This window comes from Rattus rattus, chromosome 6 (assembly GCF_011064425.1).
Source record: "Rattus rattus isolate New Zealand chromosome 6, Rrattus_CSIRO_v1, whole genome shotgun sequence".
NCBI lineage: Eukaryota > Metazoa > Chordata > Mammalia > Rodentia > Muridae > Rattus > Rattus rattus.
The window spans coordinates 131083145-131106519 of NC_046159.1; the positions used below are offsets into that span (position 1 = coordinate 131083145).

The 23375-nt window shown below is 34.8% G+C and overlaps 1 protein-coding gene across 2 annotated transcripts in view; it reads right to left on the minus strand.

Annotated features, from left to right (window-relative positions):
- Stk31 (serine/threonine kinase 31) overlaps positions 1 to 23375 on the minus strand; it is a 148773-nt gene that overhangs the window by 91114 nt on the left and 34284 nt on the right. For both annotated transcript variants that reach the window (XM_032905289.1, XM_032905290.1), the window contains 10 exons: positions 11387 to 11566; positions 10818 to 10934; positions 10349 to 10468; positions 8753 to 8884; positions 6206 to 6307; positions 4815 to 4895; positions 2827 to 2952; positions 1480 to 1608; positions 1222 to 1308; positions 158 to 307 (listed from right to left, as the gene is read on the minus strand). In XM_032905289.1, coding sequence (XP_032761180.1) covers positions 158 to 307; positions 1222 to 1308; positions 1480 to 1608; positions 2827 to 2952; positions 4815 to 4895; positions 6206 to 6307; positions 8753 to 8884; positions 10349 to 10468; positions 10818 to 10934; positions 11387 to 11566 — 1224 coding nt within the window. The remainder of the gene's footprint in view (positions 1 to 157; positions 308 to 1221; positions 1309 to 1479; positions 1609 to 2826; positions 2953 to 4814; positions 4896 to 6205; positions 6308 to 8752; positions 8885 to 10348; positions 10469 to 10817; positions 10935 to 11386; positions 11567 to 23375) is intronic.

Consider the following 23375-nt stretch of genomic DNA (forward strand, 5'->3'; position numbering starts at 1 on the left):
AAACCACACACTGCTCACCACCATCCAGATGACTGTTACAGATACTATGTGTACTACATGACACACCTTAACTGAAAGTGCAGGCTTACAATCAATCAGCACGTGTGTGTAAGTGCTTTAATAAGGAGTTTCTATCTATAAAGCCATGATATTTTACCTCAGATTTGGTGAAGTCAAAATCTCCAACAATTCCTTGCTCACGATTTAAGGCAAATACATTGTTCTGATGAAGTGATCCATGAATTATGTTAGCATTGTGCAATGTATGCAGTCCTCGGGCAACACCTTTCATGACTTTTAAAGCTTCCTGCAAATAAATACACATTGAAAAGGTGGAGTTTAGAAAACTGACACCTTATTTTAATATGTAAATTTTGTTTCTATTACAAGGTTATTCTAGAACTAAAGTAAAGCTTCCCTCAAGTTAAAGATATAGCATAGACAAAGCATTAAAGGCTAGATAAAGCTTAACAATGTGCAGTGGTTTAAACAAGAATGGCCTCCATAGGCTCATATGTTTGAAAACTCAGTCACTAGATAGTAGCCCTATTTGGGAAGGTTCAGGAAGGATGACCTTGTTGGAGGATGTATGTCATTAAGGGCAGGCTTAAACATTTCAGAAGACTTGAGTCATTCTTAGTATATTCTCTGCCTTCTGTCTTCCTTTAAAGACAGAGGAGCTACCGATGGTGGACACCACCATGTCTTATTCTGCCATGGGGACACTCTGGAATTTCAAATCCAATTAAATGTTTTCTTTTATAAGTTGCCTTAGTCATGGAATTCTATCATAGCAATAGAAAGTAATACTCTACATAGCTGGTAACATCATAAGTACTTTTTGCACACATGCAGGCAGACATATACACACACACACACACGCATACACACACACATACACACACACACACACACACACACACACACACACACACACACACACACAATCACAGCTTAATAGTTGTAAGTCTGGGCTCTGAAACCAGAAAGACACAGCTTCAAGCTTCAGTTCTCTTCTGGATAAAGCGATTCTGTGCAAATCACTTAATCTTTCTCAGCCTCATTTTTCTCATGTATAACGAGATAAAGCACAGGCTGATGCAAGAATGAAATAGAATAATGCAGGCCAAATATTTTTTGCAGGACAGCATGCAGTACATGGTGTTACATATTAGATATTAGTTTCTCATTCCATGCAACTATGAAATGATTTTTACTTACTTCTGAAGTTAAAGGCATACTGGCTTGAACTGCGCTTAGGTTTGCCTTAGGGTAATACGGAACCATCAGATAGGCAACAGGATCAGACTAAGAAGCAAAAGAGAAAATGTAACTCAAGTGAACAATTCATCAATATATTTGCATCATACACTAATTCTATGGAGTAACTACTATTTTACATTAAGAAGACTAAATTACTACTTTAAAATGTATTTTAAAAAGAATTATTTCTACAATAGATTAGCTTAAGAACTTTACCTTACACATAAACAGGAATATTAATGGCAGTAACCCAGATTCTTCTTCTTTGGCATATCCACAAGCTCTATGATAGGAGGCTGCTCTCTGAATCACCCTCCCTTCTGTGTCAACATCCACAGAATAGCCCTAAACAGCAACAAAAAACAGGATTGATAATTTCAACATTAAAAACCTAATTCTAATTTATTATTTCAACTTAAGTATGATAAATTAAATTAATTATTTTTCTATTTTAACTTTTAAGTACCGTCTCCATTTACATTGACTGCTATATTATGAGAAGGAGTAATTCTACCTGCAGCCTACTCTACATTCCCAAATATGTAGCAATAGGGCAACTTAAAGATCTGATGTTAACTCATAATCTTTAGCTCATTAGGAGAAACTAAGGGGCTGGAGAGCTAGTTAGTGGTTAAGAGTACTTGCTGGCAAACCACTGGACTGAGAACAGGACCCCCGTTGAAGGAATCAGAGAAAGGACTGGAAGAGCTTGAAGGGGCTTGAGACCCCATATGAACAACAATGCCAAGCAACCAGAGCTTCCAGGGACTAAGCCACTACCTAAAAACTATACATGGACTGACCCTGGACTCTGACCTCATAGGTAGCAATGAATGTTCTAGTAAGATCACCAGTGGTAGGGGAAGCCCTGGGTCCTGCAAAGGCTGAACCCCCAGTGAACTAGATTGTGGGGGGGAGGGCGGCAATGGGGGGAGGATGGGGAGGGGAACACCCATAAAGAAGGGGAGGGAGGGTTAGGGATGTTGGTCCGGAAACCAGGAAAGGAATAACATTGAAATGTAAATAAAGAAATACTCAAATAAATTTAAAAAAAAAAAAAAAATGCCTGCTCTTGTGAAGATAAAATTTGGATCAGCACCAACATAGTGGCCCACAACTATGTGAACTCCAGTTCAGAGGAGCCAATGCCCTCTTCTAACAAAAACATGTCCAGGCATACATATGTAACAAAGATACACATGAAGGCAAAACACTTACACACATAAAACAAAAATTAAAAAAAAAACTTAAGGAAACTAAGCAGCACAAGACTGTGTTGGCAATATAGGTAAGCTTTCAAGAAATATCTAAGAAAAACAAGAATTTTAAGAGTTATTGAACAAAATGTAGTAAGTTACCCTAAAAAAGAAAAAATAACCCTAGTAAAGACAACACTCATTAAGGAAAGAAGAGGAACTTTAAAGTCAAAATTAGCTCTATCATGATCATCATACCAATCAACTTACACACTTTAAAAATAGTGAGTTTCTTTTCTTCCTTAGAAGTAAAGTCACCACTCCCTTTATACTTCTGAAACTTCTGTAGATCAGGACTTAAACTTACCTTTAAGAGAACAGGCTGCCCATTAACCTCAGAGCACACCAGAGGACGCTTGCTGCTAAGTTCCTTCATGGGCTCAGTGTCAAGAAGGTCGCGCTCTAAGCTCATAGTAAGAAGACCACCAGAATTCTAGACACAAATTTTTATTACATTTAGACAATCAAACATGTCTTAGGGCTTTCAAATCATAACATGGGTAGAGATATACACTTAAATGCAGTGAAGATCATCAAACTAAGAAAGAAAACAAAATGCTTATTAAAGTTTAGATTCTTTTTAATTTCTGGCTCTTGAGCTTCTCTTGTCTACTGTGTAATTACTAGACATTTAATCACTACTGTAAATGTAGACCAGACTGTAGAAACAAATGAGGTTAAGAAGACAAGCTTAAAAAGAACTGCTTTACTTACCTGAAAAACCTCATCTATGTCCTAAAAATTAAAATAAAGACAAGTAAAAGTAGCTAAAGGACAGCAATGAGAAATCTAAAAAATATGACTACAATGTGATGCTGATATCTCTATTCTGCTTAACATCCTTAAATATAGAAATATTTTCAAAATTTTTAATTCTACCATTTTTATGTTTACATTAAAACTAGGTGTTTTTTCCTTTAGTAGATTATTTTTAACTTAGTTTTAAATTTTCATATACATATATTGTATTTACATGATGTTCCCTCCATCCAAACACTGTCTCCCTACTCTCAAATTCATAGCCTAATTTGTTTTTAATATTTGTTATACACATAAACAAATAAATACATAAATACAACCTGATGAGTCCACTTATTGTTGCCCAGATAAGTATGTTTTTAATGCTAACCACTTAATATTGAGTAACAGCAGGGGGCTTATCTCTGGGGAAGACTGATTTTCCCTCATTCATGATCATTAACTGCCTGCAGCTCTTTATCTAAGGTGGGGCCTTGTGAGATTTCCTCTATCTACATCGTGATGTCACTTTCCCATTATAATTTCTAATTGTATTATACTTATTGGTGGGTATAAAGATAAGTATTACAGTATAATTTACCAGACACAAGACAGTCTTGAAAGATAGAGTTACTAGCATCAAGGAGAAATCGACTTTTTTGCTGTTTTTTGGTTTTTGTTTTTGTTTTGTTTTGTTTTTTACTGTTTTGGTTTGGTGTTTCGGGGTTTCTAAGACAGCTCTCACGTGGTATCCCAGGCTATCCTGGAACTCAGGTCGCCCAGGTTAGACTGCCCTCAAACTGACGGCAATCCCATTGCCTCAGTTTCCCAAAATCTGAGATCTGAGTCTTCTCAACTATTGATTCTGCTTCCTTGTGTCCAATCAATTTTAAGTGAAAATACAAAATAAAATTATTTTTCCTAAACACTGTATGCTGGTTAATTTATGTAAAACTTACATTTTACTAGGTATTACAAGTATTCTACATATGATTTTAAAGTATACTGGGAAAACAGGATATGGTCACTCAAGTCTGTAATCCTAGAACTCACAGCAAGGTCAAAGGAGAATGACAAGTTCAGGGTTAGTCCAGGCTGTGTCCCAAGACTCTTTTTTCAAAAATCAAAAACAAAAACACATTTTCAAATATTATACCATTCTATGTTAAGAAATTTTACATGTTGGATTCTGGAATCCAAGGAGTCTAGGAAGCAATTTTAAAAATCAGATTCATATAGTGCTTCATCACCACCAGGGATATGACAAGTCTCCCCACAAAGTTAACTCCTAATTATTCTTTGAGTTATTTAACGAACTAATCTCCTGGCCTTTCTGAGTCCTGCTTGCCAAGAAAACTAAACCCATGTCAGTATCTCTACTTTAAACTATTTAGTTTAACATAGTCTTGAGGAACAGTTCAAGTAATCATTTTAAATATTTATTGGGAGCATTTTCATAGAAATGATACTGTAAATCTGACACTGAAATGATGAACATTACCATGTTTTTACATTCTCTGCATGGTGGCATTCTCAGAGGAAGCGTACGTAGCTTACCATATATTTAAGCAATCCTATTTCAGGATACAGCAGAGGCAGCTCAGGGAACCATTTCTGGGTCAAGCTGTTCAGTTTCTCCTGCAGTTACAAAGTATTTTTATTATAGACCAACATGCATTCAACTGTAGCATGTTGCTTTTCAGGAAAATATATTTCCATCTGCCTTTTTACTTCTAATAAAATACCTAATCTTTAATATTTTACTTCTACTTCAAGAACTATCAAGCAAAACATGATTCACTTCATATTTAAAGTAAAATAAAAAGAAATATTGTAATCATTATAATAAATTCATTACTCAAAATATTAAGAACATAATAATATTTTTAAATGACTAGTTAATTTAAGAAAAAATCCTAAAAGCCTTGAGATAAAAAATAACAGGTACGGGGTTGGGGATTTAGCTCAGTGGTAGAGCGCTTGCCTAGGAAGCACAAGGCCCTGGGTTCGGTCCCCAGCTCCGAAAAAAAGAACCAAAAAAAAAAAATAAAATAAAATAACAGGTACATAATCTATATAAAGCACTTTTAAGCAAATGAGAAAACTAAGGATTTTATAAAGTAAAGTCATGAAGCAACATGTTTACTAAGGAAAACTTCTAAACACCAGATTTTATTCAAAGAGTCAAAGGTATGCCATAGATACATGAATTGTATCATAGTACATAAATTGTACTTAAAATATCTAGGATTGGGGTTGGGGATTTAGCTCAGTGGTAGAGTGCTTGCCTAGGAAGCGCAAGGCCCTGGGTTCGGTCCCCAGCTCCGAAAAAAAGAACCAAAAAAAAAAAAAAAATATCTAGGATTTGCATACTGTTTTTACTTAACTTTTTACTTTACTTTTTATTTGTCCCTTAGTTAACTCTTCCTTATAATATCTCTCAGACATAAAATGCAGTATTCTTTCCCCTGGGAAGAAAAAGTAGACTGCTGACTTTCTAAGGCCACAGAACTTAGGAGGAGTGGAGACAATGGTGTGACCTTTTTGGTTACATCTCTCAGGTGGGTCAAATTGCTCCATTTATGTTTTTATTGCTTCTCAAGCTAAAAGAATATTCATGTAAATCTGTGACAATCTCCATGTTATATGTTAAATAACAAAATACTATACAAAAGTGTGAGTACAAGCTCAATTCTAAAATCAAGCCAAAAAAAACTATCAAGAAGTTGAATTTTAAGAACATGACAAAAGACTTTTCTTTATGGTAACCCGAAACTTCTACATTGGAACAACTCCCATGAATTTTTGACATATGAAATTAACTTGTAAATGCATGTGAACATTACGATGCCAATATAATACCTCTAGTACATGGTTATATGAAATCTGTGACTTTAAATTCAATTTCCTGAGTAAAATCTAATTTAAAATTTCAGAGAAATACTTACATATTCCTCCCTCTCATGATAAATTTCCTGAAAGACACTACTGCGCAACTGCGTTATTTCTTGCTTTATTTTCTCAATTTCAGTTCCATCATGGTCATCAGACTTTATCAGAGAAAAAAAAGTAGTCAAGAGGATTATTAAGCAAGTCTTCCTCTAAGAACTAATGCAATTTCCATAGTAAATCATTCCATGTAGTTCTAATGCATCCTTCAGTATCTAACATATAGCAGGTCTTCTAACATTAAATAAATCTATTTATTTTAACACTAATTTTTCCCATAACTATAAAAAAGTATTTTAAGTTCCTGCATATTTTCCTGCAGATAAAAACAACTAATTTTAATCTTAAAATAAATATTAAGAAGAACAACTAAATTAGAGTCTATGAAATTTTACTTGAAATCAGATTTTTAAAAGCACACTCAACAAGATGATGAGTGAATGTCTAAATTATCTACTATGAGAAAAACCTGTGATTTAGAAATGTTCCATATGACTTCAATGGAGTAGTAGTAAGTTGCCTCAAAAGGTACAACTGCATTTAAAAGTTAGATATGTCTTCAATGTCTATAGCCCAAGTAAATTGAATATGCCCAATTCCATTGGATATATTTCTCCAAAAGTTTAAAAGACTGAAAAAAGACTACCTTCTCCACAACCTAGAATATAATAGAACAGGAGGCCTCCTAAACTGCAGTTAGTTCTAGAATAGCTCCCTCTTGCTTTCAATTAAATCTAAGAAGAGGAATAGAGATATAAGTTGGATAAAGACACACTTCTGATCTCTTCTGTATTTAAATAAAATCCCCAAGAAAATTTATAGAATTATAATTCATTCACAAAGCTTCATGCCTAAGAAGGGTAGTCAAAATTAGAAAATCCTAATCCTATCAGCTCTAGTACCATGTGAAACAACTTTTAAAACTTGCAAGAAATATATCCAGTGTTAAGTTTACAGAAGTGACCATTCTCTTCAAAATTACTTTATCACAAAAGTCTACCTTTGGAGATGGGAGTCAATCAGTAAAGTGCTTGTCTTGTAAGTAAGAGGACCTAAAGCCAATCTCATATTTAAAAAGGAAAAAGGTGGGGAAAGGCAAGTAGTGTGAAGCTTACTCTAGAAAGGCAGAGACTGATGGTTCCCCAGGGCACAACCTAGTCTATCTGGTGAGTGCCAAGCCAGTAACACACTAGCTCCAAAACACAAAAATTAAGGGGACAATGCCTGAGGAATGACACTTAAGGTTGTCCTCTGATCTCCATGCACATATGAGCACACATACATGTATGTACACACAAAAAAGAAACCCAACCTTTGGGAAAATATCATACTACCTAAATGTCATAGTTTTTTTGTTTGTTTTGGTTTGGTTTTTGTTTTCTTTTTTGTTTTGAGTTTTATTTGTTTTTTTTATTTTTTATTAGATATATTTCTTTACTTACATTTCAATGTTATTCCCTTTCCCGGTTTCCTGTCCATAACCATGACCTCCCCTCCCCCTCCCCCTCCCCCTTCTCTCTCTCCTCTCCCTCCCCCTCCCCCATACAGGTGTTCCCCCCTAGTCCCCTGCACTGGGGGTCCAACCTTGGTAGGACCAAGGGCTTTCCCTTCCACTGGTGCACAAACAAGGCTATTCTCTGCTACATAAGCAGTTGGAGCACTGGTCAGTCCATGTATATTCTCTTTCGGTGATGTGGTTTAGTCCCTGGGAGCTCGGGTTGGTTGGCATTGTTGTTCTTATGAGGTTGCAAGTCCCTCCAGCTCTTTCAATCCTTCCTCTAATTCCTCCAATAGGGGGTCCTGTTCTCAGTTCAGTGGTTTGCTGGTAGCATTGACCTCTGTATTGGACATGCTCTGGATGTGTCTCTCAGGAGAGATCTATATTCTATATTTTTAGCTTCATCAATCTTATCTAGTTTTGGTGGCTGCATATATATGGGCCACATGGGGCAGGCTCTGAATGGCCATTCCTTCCATCTCTGCTCTAAACTTTGCTTCCATATCCCCTCCTATGGATATTTTTTCCCCTTTTAACAGACATTCTAACAGTCCAGAGGAAATAAAACATTGAAAATTTTATTCTACAGTTTCTGTGTTACTAAAAATCAATGTATGAATATAAAACATTTAAGTTTTTAAGTATTTGACTACATGGGAGACATGTATTCGGTATGATTATCATTTCAAATTATTTCCATATACAAAGATAAAGTACTGGGCCTGTAAGACTGCTCAGTGGATAAAGGAACTTGCCTCCAAGTCAAGTGACCTGCGTTCAATTCTTGAGACACACATGGTGGAAAGAAATAATTGACTCTTAACAAGTTATCCTCTGGCATCCACATGTGCACAGTGATACAGGCCACCCATTCATTTGTACATTTGCACTAAATAATGTAATGAAAATACAAATTTTAAACTATCAAAGCACGTAACACAAAATATGAATACAATGGGTCTCTGGTTTTAGAGAATGTATTTATGCACGACTTTATAAAATAGATCAATCAAAGTGAACACATTAGCTAGAAGAATTTTTTCCTTACTTCTTCCAAATTACTCTTCTCAACCAACTTCCATCTCAGTTGAGCTTTTAAGCCTTTCAATGTCTTCTTAATGGATAGCAAGTAATCCACACTGGGGCTCTTATTTAAACAGTCAATGATCTGCTTTTTAAACTATATGAGAGAAAGAATTACTGTATTTTCAAGCATATGAAACAACAGTCACCGAACATCATTATTTTATGAGTGCCTGGGTTTAGAGTAAATATTAAGAAAATTCCATAACTTTCTAAAAATCAATGCTATCAACTGATTTTCCTAATTGTTCCTATTTCTATTTAGAAAAATCACAGGTTTGGTGCTCAAGGTACCAAAGGAAATACTCTTCAATTCAACTGAGACATGAAATTAGACACATACTGCTGACATAAATATATACTGAAATTTATAGTGAGAATTGAAGCTGAAATGATTCTTCTCAAAAGTGGTTTGATAATATGTATCAAGTTTCATAATGTTCATTCATTTTAATTTAAAAATTATAAAGTATAGGAGTCTGAGAAGATATATGTAGAAGCTGGTAGAAGGAAGCAGCCATGTTTCAAAGTGACTTCTAGTTTAAGGGGCAGCAGTCAAAGTAATGAATCAAAGAACAGTTTAACAAAATGAGTCAGAGGTAGGATAAGCCCAACTCTCAGGAGAACAAAGAGAAAAGAGAGTCTGCTTAAAAGCAGGCAGAAAGGGGGTGGGGGTTAGTGTTTTACATACAGGTTGCAGAGAGAACAAGCTAGACACAGATGAAGACAGAATGCACCAGCAAATGAGAAGGAGTCAGAAGATTAGAACAACTGCCAGAGTTAGTTGGAGGCCATACAGAGTAATTCAGTGAGAAGTTGAAAGAACTCAGATTAAATCAGTCATCTTGGAGAGGAGTTTGAGCCAAAACAGATGAGTTGAAAAAGCCAGAGTTCACAAGAGCTTATTCAGCAGCAAGCCTCCAAGACAACAATTACATCAGGTGAATAAAAGGTAGTTTTTAATTATACATAAAGTTATGTTCAAAGATAGATAAAGCATTATCTACATGATAAAAAAAAAGAAGCAACATCAATATCCAACATAACATTATAAGGTTAAATAACATCGTATATTTATGCAAGAATTAAAATCATTCGAAAATGGGGAAATGTTCATAATATACTATAAAGTTATTAAAAATATCTTCACAGGACAACGAAATGCAGAGCATATGTGTGTACTCATCAATGTGAATGAACGCACCCATTCACATTCTGTATAACTATCTCTTACACTCAAAGTATCAAAAACAATGTTTTATTTTTCAAATTCCTGTTTGTAGTAAATTTTCTATAGTAAATATGCTACACAGAAAATGATGACAAAGATATTTTAGTTCATAAGAAACTCAAATATTCCAAGATTCGGTGAAATGTCTATTATCAACAAAATCACCATTCATATTCTACAGTGAAGTCAATTATACAGACCACAGAGGGATACCATTTTTCTAGGAGTACTAATTAACACACTGGATATTAAGCTACTTGAGAAAAATTCAACAAGTAAGAAACACAAAATATCAATTCATTAGACAAATCAGAGATAGCAAAATCCAACCTCAACACTGTCCTTATACTTGGACAGCATGGTGGCAATGAACTTTTCCTCAGAATGGATCCTTTGAAGCACTTGACTGTATGTACTTAAAATAATCTCCTTGTCTACAACACCTTGCTCCTGGATGAAATTATAACATAAACAACAAAATAGTTAAAACAATAAACTTCAAAGTGAAAACATCTTTGATAATTGCTGTATCATATCAAAATACTTCTCAAATCTTTTTCTAGACAGAATACTGACACCAATGAATGCTCATAGGCAAAATGTTACCCTAATTATGCCATGAATTCTTTCTGAAGCTGTCTGAAAGGATCTTAGGACAATCAACATTCTAAATGAAAGCATAAGCAGTAAATAAAACTTCAACACTATTATTTTTAGAAACTGTCTCTCAGCAACAACTTCTAAAACCAAGTCTTCTAAACCCAAGATCTATTTAATAATACATAGCATCATTACTCACAATGAGAGACAGCTCTAGCTCTTTACAGACACATGACTCAGTCTTCTCTAGAATTTCATCAATATTACCAATCATGTCTTCTGAAGTCAGTGGTTCATCCAAAGACAGATCAAAAACCTTATTTTCAAAAATAAAAACATGAGGTATTTCAATTAAGTAATTCAGTTAGCATTCATTGTACCTGGAGTAGCACATAAAGCTATACCATGGACAAAACAGAAAAAGGAAAATTCTGTGAAAAGAACATAGACACACCACCCTCATAAAACTTAAATACAAAAACAAAAAAGATACATAAGCACAGTGTCCTTAAAGAAAACCAGTGGTTAAGGCAAGTAGCTAGTTCAAATGAAAGAGAAAAATAGAAACAAAAACAAGATGAATTTTTTATATAATAAAACCAACAATCTAACTCAATGGTGATGAAAAATCCTGACTGCCCTGTACTAACTTTGATAGCTAGAAACACATCATGCCAGCTTTTGAACAAGAAAGAAACAGAATGAGAACAAACATGCAATCTCTGCTTCTTCCTTCCATAAACATTGCTAATTTGGAGTTCTGCTTACCTTCTGGCTGTTCTGGAACCATGCCACGAGATGCTGCAGAGAAGCCTCTGTCTCACTCCGAATACTGGCGAACTCTTCTCTTTTGGTACACTGCCAGTCATAAAACTTTCTGAGTATTTCTTCAGAGTTAGTTCCTTCTTTGGCCTTCCCATACACTGATTCTAAAGAAGTTGCTAAATCCTAAAGACAACGTTAAGATTTAAGCACTGTGATATGATCTAAGAGATAAAATATCATGATGTTGAATGCCTACTCTTTTAAATAACTATAACTGAAAGGCAAAAAGAAAATATCCAAATAAACTAAATTAAAAATAAAAAAAAAACACAACAAGCACAGAGGAAATCCAGAGAATCAAAAGAGCATACTTTAAAAATTTATACTCCACTAAATTGGAAAAATCTAAAAGATAATTTTTTTTTTACCAAAGTTAAATCAAAAGCAGATAAGACCTATATGCCTTAGTGAAATAAAAGCAGTGATTAAAAGTCTCCCAACCAAAACCTTTACAGGGCCTGAAAATTCTTAGCACATAAGCCTACCAGTCTTTCAAAGAGTCAATGCCAATACTCCTCAAATTATTCCACAGAATATATATATATATATATATAATATAAAAATCCAACAAAGAAAGAAAATTATAGAATACTTTCCCTTACGAAACAAATATAAGAACACAATCAAAAGATCGTCCATTGTGATCAAGTAAACTTGATCCCAGAGATGAAGAGATGGTTTAATATATGTAAATCAATAAACTCAAAGACAAAAACCACATGATCATCTCATTAGATGCGGAAAAGGCTTTTGACAACATCTAACATTCATTCATGATAAAAGGCCTGGAGAGATCAGGGATGCAAGGGACAAACCTAAATATAATAAACACAGTTTACAGCAAGCCCATAGCCAACATCATGTTAAATGTAGAGAAACTCAAAGCAATTCCACTAAAATCAGGAAAAAGACAAGATTGATCTATTCCCTCGGTACCTATTCAATATAACACATGAATCCTTAGCTAGAGCAATAACAAACTAAAGAAGGTTAAGGTAATAAAATTTAGAAAAGTCAAAGTATCTTCATTTGCAGATGATGCGATAGTATTCATAAATGACCCTAAAACTCCAAAGGGAATCCTACAGTTGATAGGCATTTTCAGCTAAGTAGCTGGATACAAAATTAGCTCGCAAAAATCAGTAGCCTTCATATATACAAATGACAAACAGAATGAGAAAAAAAATCAGGGAAACAACATATTACACAAAAGCCTCAAATAATACAAAATGTCTTCGGGTAACTCTAACCAAGCAAGTGAAAAACTTGTATGATAGAAACTTTAAGACACTGGGGAAAAAAGATGAAGACGATATCAGAAAGGTCTTCCAGTTTCATGAATCAGTAGAATTAATATGAACAAAAATGGACATCAAACTAAAAGCAATCTATAGATTCAACACAATCCAATCCATATTAAAATTCTAACACAATTTGTCAAATATTAAAAGTTTTCAGTTTCATATGGAAACACAAAAAATCAGGATAGCTAAAACAATCTTTAAGAAAAGACACTTGCGGGGTTGGGGATTTAGCTCAGTGGTAGAGCGCTTGCCTAGGAAGCGCAAGGCCCTGGGTTCGGTCCCCAGCTCCGAAAAAAAGAACCAAAAAAAAAAAAAGAAGAAAAGAAAAGACACTTGCCTAGAAAGCACAAGGCCCTGAGTTCGGTCCTCAGCTCTGGAAAGAAAAAAAAAGAAAAAAGAAAAGAAAGAAAGAACTGCAGGAGTTATCTCCATCCCTAACCTAAGTTACATGACAAAGCTATGGTAACAAAACCACTAGCTGGAAGCCAGGCAGCCGTAGCACATACCTTTAATCACAGCACTTGGGAGGCTGAGGCAGGCAGATTCCTTGAGTTTGAGGCCAGCCTGGTCTACAAAATGAGTCCAAGACAGCCAGGGCTCTGTTACACAGAGGAAACCCTGTCAAAAAAATAAAAATAAATAAACCACATGGTATTGGCACAAAAACAGAAATGTTGATCAAGAGAATCCAATGAAGACACAAACATAAATTCACACACCTATGGACACGTGACTTTTTATAAAGAAGCCAGAAATACACACTGGAAAAAAGTCAGCATCTTCAATAAATGGTGCTGAGCAAACTGGATGGCTGGATGTAGAAGAATACAAATTGATGCACACTTATCACCTTGCACAAAACTTAACTGCAAATGGATCAAAAACCTCAACATTAAACGAGATACACTGAACCTGACAGAAGAAAAAGTGATTCGTAGCCTTGACTCATTGGCACAGGAAAAGACTTCCTAAACAGAAAATTGTTCATAGGGGAACTAAAATCAATTAATAAATGGGACCTCATGAAACTGAGATGCTTTGGTATGGTAAAGGACACCTTCATTCAGACATGACAGCCTACAGGATAGGGAAAGATTTTCACTAACTACACTTCCAATAGAGCTTTCAGGTCTAGCACTTCATAAAGAGCAAAACAATTGTTTATATGAGAAAATAGAATAAGACCCCCTAAAACATTTAATACCCATAAAGCCTATTCCAAAAAGACCTCTTTAAAAGCTTTCTTACAGAAAATATTCCACATATGGAAGACAAGAAATGCCAAACAAATTATGAAACACAAAATAGAAAATAACTATTTTATTTAACTGTATTATTTAACTGTAACATATAATAAACAGAATAAACAGTAACTGAAGTCCCAGACAATTGTGGCTGTTCTGCTGACGATTTGGAGAAAGAAATCAAGACACAAAGGGGAGACATCAATAAAAATAAAAACAGAGAAGAAAACTTGACAAAGATACAGAAATAAGATCACAGAAATGAGTTCTAATCAAAGAGTAATTATAGACATGATCAAATAAGCTACCAACTTAAAGACAAATATGTAAGTTTGACCCTAAAAAATTGATACATTAGTGTGTTAGCTGTAAGACAATTCAAAAAGTGAATATAGACCCCAGTGAACAATTGTTAGGGAGGATGTAATGGGGGGGAGGATGGGGAAACACTCTCGCATAGAGAAGGGAGGGAGAGTCAGGGGATGTTGGCCTGGAAACCAGGAAAGGTAATAACAATTGAAATGTAAAGAAGAAATACCCAATTTAATAAAGATGGAGAAAAGAAAAGTGAATATACAGCTGAATGTGGTAGTTTATTCTTGAAATATCCCAAGTTCAAGCCCAGACTAAGCTCCATAACAAGAATCTATCCAAACATACCAGCCCTGCCCCCAACACATAAAAAGTCCCTGGATAAAAGCTTTTTTGAGTTAACTTTTTGTAGCTTTAGGAGTCTTTTTTAACTTGTTTATTTAAAAAGAAGAAGCAATTTTTTAAAAAAGAAAATATTTAAGGTTTTAAAAAAAGAAAATATATACAAAATACTAACAAAAAAGAAAACTAAGAAGAGAATTTTTAAATAAAACTAAACTTTTATCCCAAAATACAAAAGTGAAAAAAGTCATGTTATGAGTATATTAATGTCCAACTCTGCAACACTAAAGTATTTCAGCTAAAGAAACCTAAGACAGATGTCAGACAGAAAAAGAAACTTTAAAAAATGATGCACTAATCAAACCAAATACTAAGCCTAAATAAAGATTGAGAATACAGAGTCATTTCATTCAAAGACCAACTATATATAATGTCAGTCCCCTAAGATTAAAAATTCCTGCTACTTAGTGATGATGCCACAGTCCTCATGACACAATACTGACACATCTCTGGTGGCATTTCTCTGAGAAAACCTACTGTACTTCCAATCAGGTAAGAGAAAAAATGAGAAAAATTGTTACCTAAGCTTATAAAGCTTAAAGAAAATACTTTTATACAAATGTAGTGTTTGCTTTAAATATTATGAGTCAAAGTATTACTACTATCTTATGTATTTACTATCCTCTCCTTTTATTTTATAAACAGTAAATGCTTTCTATTTAAAGTAGTTAACTATAGAACAGCCTCAGACAAGTCAGTCCTTCAGAAGATACTTCAGAAGGTGGCACTGTTAACAAAGGTGATGATCTGTCCTATGCCTTTTGTTACCCAAATGAAGACCTTCTGGGAGACAGGACAGGGAAGTGGAAGACAGAGGTATCAACAATTAAGGTTCTGTATTGTGTACTTATCAATTTACAATAAAATTCAGTTAGGTTAAAATTAGAATAAAAATCTAATAGGAATAGTTAAAATATTTTACAATAAACTAATATAAAATAAAATAATATAAACTTTTATTTTAAAATAAAATAATAGGAATAGTTAAAAATAAAAATCTAATTTAAAAATCTTATAAACCTAAGCTCAGAGAAAATACTTTTGACAGCTGCATAATGTGTCTATGTTTTAAAAGATTACAAGAATCAAAATTTTAAAGTGAAAAGGTTAAATAAGATAGTTAATTTAATGATGAAACTTTGCATACATTTCATATAACCTATATAGCACGTATAAAATGCTCACAACACCTAGAATAACATACTGGAAGTGTTCTAGACCTTCATATTCACCTTCTCAAAGTTTATGTAGACAGGTGGCAGCTAGTATGCCTAGAGTAGTCAGGACAGTAGAATGGATGCATTTTAGTCCAGGAAAGTTAGGCCAATGAAACTTGGTTCTTTGGGGGACAAAAGATAGGCAAATTTTTAGTCCAATTATCAAATTGTCCAAAAGAGAGAGGATCCAAATTAATAAAATCAGATATGAAAAGAGAGACGTTACAAGAAGAGACAAGCAGGAAATTCAACAAATCACAAGGACATATTTTAAAAATCTATATTCCACCAAACTGTAAAACTTAAAAGAAATGGATGCGTTTCATGGTATATATAAACTACCAAAATTAAATCAAGATGAAAATAAATAATTCCATATTCCCTAGTGAAACAAAAGCAATAATTAAAAGTCTCCAATTAAAAAAATCTACTAGACCTTCAAAAAAGAATACTTTTTATAATATTCAATACTCCTTGAAATAGTCAAAAAAATGGAAGAACAATCAAATTCTTTTTTATATTCCAATAGGAAAACCATAAGGAAACAATATATATGCATATATGCTAAACATACATACTAATAAGAACATAGATGCAAAATTATCAATAAAAATACTTAGAACTGGGGTTTGGGGATTTAGCTCAGTGTGGCACTTGCAAGTAAGGTTAGGTCCTCAGCTCCAGGAAAAAAAAAAATTAAAATTCAAGGATGCATCAAAACAATTAACTATGATCAGGAAGATCTCATTCCAGAGATGCAGAGATAGTTCAAAATATATAAATCAATAAACATAATCCATCACATAAGCAAACTAAAAGGCAAAAACCACATGATCATCACATTAGATGCAAAGAAGGCCTTCAACAAAATTCAACACCCCTTCATGAGACAACTCCTGGACAGAGCAGGGATACAAGGGACATACCTCAACGTGATAAAGGTGACTTACAGCCAGCAGTCAACATCAACCTAGCTAGAGAGAAACTCAAACATGTACACTAATATCAGCAATTAAGACAAGGATGCCAACTCTTTCTATACCTATTCAATACAGTACTTGAAGTCTTAGCTAGACCAATAAAACAACTAAAGGAAATCAAGGGGATACAAATAGGAAACAAAAAAGTCAAACTATCCTTATAAGCATATGATATGATTTTATAAATAAAAAGCCTAAAGACTGAACAAGGAAACATTCACAACTTATAAACATTTTCAGCAAAGTAGCAGGACACAAAATTAACACAAAAAAATCAGTAGCATTCTGTGGGTCCTTAATGGCCCAGGATAAATGGGAGGGGTGGAGGAAGGGTCAAGGAGATACCTCAGTTGAGTATGGAAAGACTCCCTCTCCTCTTTCAACCTAGACCCAAAAGCCAGCTGCCCCATTATCAACCCTAGGAAGAATTTGCTACCCTGACAGTTATTAGGCCTTATTCCTTTTTGACCTTATAAGGTACCCCCTGCATCAAACTTCCAGCCTCTGAGTATGCAGATGAAGTAACTTCCAACAAACCTTGCCCCAGAGACCCTGTCCACATCCCCAGGGACATAAATACCCACCCCTAAATAAACTGAGCCAGTTTTCTAAAGCTGTTCCTAGGTGTGTGTGTATGTATTATTTACCTGTGCACTCACTAATAACCAAGGCCTTGCATTCCACCCACCCACCCAAGCTAAGCTTCCCTCCCTCTGGCAAAGCCTGGTATACAGCAGGCCTGGCTATCCCAAGGGAGAGAGGCTAGCATAGAGCAGCAACCTTCCTATATATTCAAATGAAAAACATACTAAGAAAGCAATCAGGGGAAACAGTACCTTTCATAAGAGATTAAAAAAAAATCTTGGGGGGTTGGGGGATTTAGCTCAGTGGTAAAGCGCTTGCCTAGCGAGCGCAAGGCCCTGGGGTCAGTCCCCAGCTCCGAAAAAAAGAAAAAAAAATATCTTGGAATAATTCTAACCAAGCAAATGAAGGGCTTATAAAATAAAAATTTTAAGACTTTAAAGAAAGAAATTAAAGACATTAGAAGATAAAAAGACCTCCCACGCTCATAGATCAGGGTTAATATTGTGAAAATGGCCAGCCTAACAAAAGCAATCTACAAATTCAATACAATCTCCACCAAAATTCCAACACAAGTCTTCATAGAAATTGAAAAAATAATACTCACCTTCATATGGAAACATACACATACAAAAAAGGATGATCAAAATAATGCTAAATAATAAAAGAACTACTGGCAGTCTCACCATCCCTGATTGCAAGCGTATGTTAGAGATATAGTAATAAAAACAGCATATTAGCATCAGAACAGATGGTTCTATTCAGTGACCAACTAAACAGAATTGAAGACAAAGACATAATTCCACACACCTATAGACACTTGATTTTTGACAAAGAAGCCAAAACTACACACAGGAGAAAAGACAGTGTGCTAGTCACACTTCATAACTCCATGTAGAAGAATGAAAATAGAACTATATTTATCACCTTGTACAAAATTCAACTTATGGATCTAGAACTTCAATATAAAATTAGAGACCCTGAATCTGACATAAGAAGTAGGGAATGGACTGGAACTCAATAGCACAGGGAAGGACTTACTGAACATGATCAATAGTGAAGACATTAAGACAAAGAATTAATAAATAAAACCTCATGTAGCTTAAAAAACAGTAACAAAAAGAAAGCGTCTGTACACCAAAGCCAGACTATCTTTTAATGAAGTTCTTCCCAAAGAATGGAAAATATATTTACCAATTCAAAATGGGATATGGAACTAAACAGAGTTCTCAGAAGATGAAATGGCTGAGAAACACTTTATTAAAATGTTCAATGTCCTTAGGCCACCAGGGAAATGCAAATCAAAACAACTTTAGAATTCCATCTCACCACAGTCAGAACAGTTAAAATTAATAAAACAAATGAAAACAGATGCTAGCAAGAGTGTGGAGGAAGAGAACCACTTCATACTGCAGATGGGAATGCAGACTGGTATAAACCACAATGGAAGTAAGTATGGCAGTTTCTTAGAAGGAAGAAATAGATCTACTATAAGATCTAACTATACTGCTCTTAGGTACACTCTCAAAGAACTCTACGTCTTATTACAGAAAGAGCTGCTCAGCCATGTTCACTGCTGCTCTATTCATAACACACAGAAATTGGTAATAGCCCAGATGTCAATCAATTAATGAATAGACAAAGCAACTATAGTTTATTTATACAATGCAACATTATTCAACTGTTCAAAAATTAAATTAAGAAATTTGCAGATAAATGTATGAAGCTAGAAAAAAATCATTCTTTGTGCAATTACCCAGACCCAATAACACAAACATTGCATGTTTTCTCTTATATTTGGATGTTAGCTTTTAAGCTTTAGAGATTTCATTTAGACTATCCACAGAGGTTAGGTATCATTGATGACACAAGGGGAGAAGGGGATCTTCTAAGGAAGATGATTTAGAATACAGTGGTATAAAAGAATAAAGAGGTAACCGGAATGGGAGGATTAAGTGAGAAAGGAGAAGGGCGGTCAGGATAAAGGAGAGAATATGCAGAAAGATAACTAACACTAAAGGTCTTTTGAAAAAACATGACTACTGTAAGTTTCCTAAAACAGATAAAAGGAAATTTAGTGAGTTACCAAATAATGAGAAAGGCAATGCCCCAACTAGCTATTATAATACCAAGAAAAAGCCCTAATACCAGAAATGAGCTACATCTTGCAGTCATTGACCAAAGGGATCCAAAGACCCCACAAACATTACAAGTTATTTCTAATGTTTTGGTTGCCTTCCACAACATGATGGTAAGAACCTATGGCTGAAAACACTACTTACTTATGTGTTCAAACATGGAGAAATCAAACTGGTACCTAACTAGAAGCTTCAAATTAGCATTCATAATGCTAGAAGGTGTTATACATGAGAAGAAAATAAACCCTGTAACTTACAACCAGCCTGCAAGATATACTGTTACAACAATGACACAAATATTATGGGAATAACTGACTAATTTTAGTTAGATTTAAAAACCACCCAGCAAGTGAAATTTATACCTGACATTGTTTAATGAAGCCAAGAACCAGAAACTAGAAACAACATTGCCCTGGGGGAACCTAGTACTATTCTGTCTGCTAAATGAACATAACCATAAAGCAACTCCTAATGGCATAGAAGAGGGAGAAGATGCCCACGACAAAGGGCCAGAAAATATCTTCAACAAAATCTTAGAAGAAAATTTCCATAACCTAAAGAAAGAGATGGCTATAAACATATAAGAAGCCTTTCTACAGGAATCATACAGACTTTCTAGAATTCAATGAAAATGAAGGCACAACATACCCAAGTTTATGGGACACAGTAAAAGCAGTGCTAAGAGGAAAATACACACCACTAAGTGCCTTCATAAAAAAATTGGAGAGAGCGCATACTAACAACTTAACAGCACACCTGAAAGCTCTACAACAAATAGGAGAAAACACACCCAAGATGGGTAGACATCAGGAAATCATCAAACTCAGGGCTGAAATCAATTAGAAACAAAGAGAACAATACAAAGAATCAATTCTGGTTGAGAAAATCAAGAAAAACAAACCCTTAACCAAACTATCTAAGAGACACAGAGACAGTATCCAAATTAACAAATCAGAAATGAAAAAGGAGACATAACAACAAAAATTGAGGAAATTAAAAAAGTCACTAGGTCTTACTTCAAAAGCCACAAAACACAAAACTGGAAAATCTAAACAGACACCACTTACCAAAGTTAAATTAAGATCAGGTAAACTAAACAGTCCCGTAACCCCTAAAGAAATAGAAGCAGTCATAAAAAGCTTCACAGCCAAAAAGAGCCCAGGGCTTGATGTTTTAGTGCATAATTCTACTAGACTTTCAGAGAAGAGGTAATGTCAATACTCTGCAAATTATTCCACAAAACAGAAACGGAGTCACGCTGATACCTAAACCACATAAAGACTCAATAAAGAAAGAGAACTTCAGACCAATTTCACTTATGAACATTGATGTAAAAATACTCAATAATATTCTTACAAATCAAATCCAAAATTACATCAAAAACATCATTCATTATCATCAACTAGGCTTCATCCCAGGAATGAGGGGATGGTTCAATATATGAAATTCCATCAATGTAATCTACTACATAAACAAACTGTGAATCGCATGATCATCTCATTAGATGCTGGAAAAGCCTTTGACAAAATACAACACCCCTTCATGTTAAAAGTCTTAGAGAGATCAGGGATTCAAGGTACATACCTAAATATAATGAAAGGAATATACTGCAAGACAATAGCAAACATCAAATTTAGTGGAGAAAATCTTGAAGGAAGCACACTAAAACCAGGGACTAGAAAAGGCTGCCCACTCTCTCCTTATCTACTCAATATAGTACTTAAAACCTGGGCTAGAGCAAAAAGACAAAAGAAGATCAAAGGGTTACATATTATGAAGAAGTCAAGGTATCACAATTCAAGGATGATTTGATAGTATACATAAGTGACCCCCAAAATTCTACCAGAGAACTCCTACACCTGATAAACAACTTGAGCAAAATGACAGGATATAAAATTATCTGAAAGAAATCAGTAGCTCACCTTTATACAAATGGTAAATGGGCTAAGAAAGAAATTAGGAAAACAATACCCTTCACAACAGCCGCAAATAATATAAAATACCTTGGTGTAACTCTAACCAAGCAAGTGAAAGAGCTGTACGACAAGAACTTCAACTCCCTGAAGAAAGCAACTGAGGAAAATATCAGAAGATAGAAAGATTTCCCATGCCCATGGATAGGTAGGAGAGGATTAACATAGTAAATAGTAACAAGTAAAAGGAATATCTTACCGAAAACAATCTACAGATCTAATGCAACCCCTATCAAAGTTACAACTTAATTTTTTATAGAGCTAAAAAGAATAATTCTCACTTCTGGTTTTCTTCTGTGCCCGAACCTGACCCTGTGCCAAAGCTCTCTGTGCCCAGAACCTGACGGGAGAGACCTGGTCTCATAGGAGTGCTAACACACAGGCTTACAGGAGGGTCAAGCCACTGTCAGAGACACAAGACCAGCTAACACCAGGGATAACCCAGATGGCAGGAGACAAGTGTAAGAACCTAAGAAACAGAAAGCAAGGCCACTTGGCATCATCAGAACCCAGTTCTCCCATCACAGCAAGCCCTAAATACCCCAACACACTGGAAAAGCAAAATTCTGATTTAAAATCACATCTCAAGATGATATTAGAGGACTTTAAGAAGAACATAATTAACTCCCTTAAAGAAATACAGGACAAGACAAGTAAACAAGGTAGAAGACCATAAAGAAAAAAAACACAAAAATGCCTTAAAGAATTATAGAAAAACACAACCAAATAGGTGAAGGAATTGAACAAAACCATCTAGGATCTAAAAATGGAAATAGAAACAATAAAGAAATCAAGATATTACAAAGGAGATAGAAAATCTAGAAAAGAGATCAAGAGTCATAGACACAAGATACCATAGAAAACATTGACACAACAGTCAAAGAAAATGAAAAAAGCAAAAAGCTCCTAACCCAAAATATCTAGGAAATCCAGGACACAATGAGAAGATCAAACCAAAGAATAGTAAGTAGAGAAGAAAATGAAGACTCCCAACTTAAAGGACCAGTAAATATCTTCAACAAAATTATAGAAAAAACTTCCCTAACCTAAGGAGATGCCCATAAACATACAAGAAGTCTACAGAACTTCAAATAGATTGGACCAGAAAAGAAATCCCTCCCATCATAGTCAAAACAGCAAATGCACAAAACAAAGCAAGAATAGTAAAAGCTGTAAGGGGAAAAGGTCAAGTAACATATAAAGGCAGACCTATCAGAATTACACCAGACTTTTCAACAAAGACCATGAAAGCCAGAAGATCCTTGGCAGGTGCCATACAGACCCTAAGAGAACACAAATGCCAGCCCAGGCTACTATATCCAGCAAAACTCTCAATTACCATGCATGGAGAAACCAACATATTCCATGACAAAACTAAATTTACACAATATATTTCCATAAATTCAACCCTACAAAGGATAATAGATGGAAAACTCCAACACAAGGAGGGAAAATACACCCTACAAAAAGATCCTTCAACTAACCTAAAAGATAGCCACACAAACATAATTCCACCTCTAACAACAAAAATAACAGGAAACAATAATAATTGGTGCCTATTATCTTTCAACATCACTGGACCCAATAAAAGACATTGACTAACAGACTGGATATGTAAACAGGACCCAGCATTTTGCTGTACACAGGATATCTATGCTCCAAATGCCAAGGGTACCCCCATTCATAAAAGAAACTTTACTAAAGCTCAAAGCACACATTGCACCTCACACAATAATAGGAAATTTCAATGCCCCACTCTCATCATTGGACAGATCACACA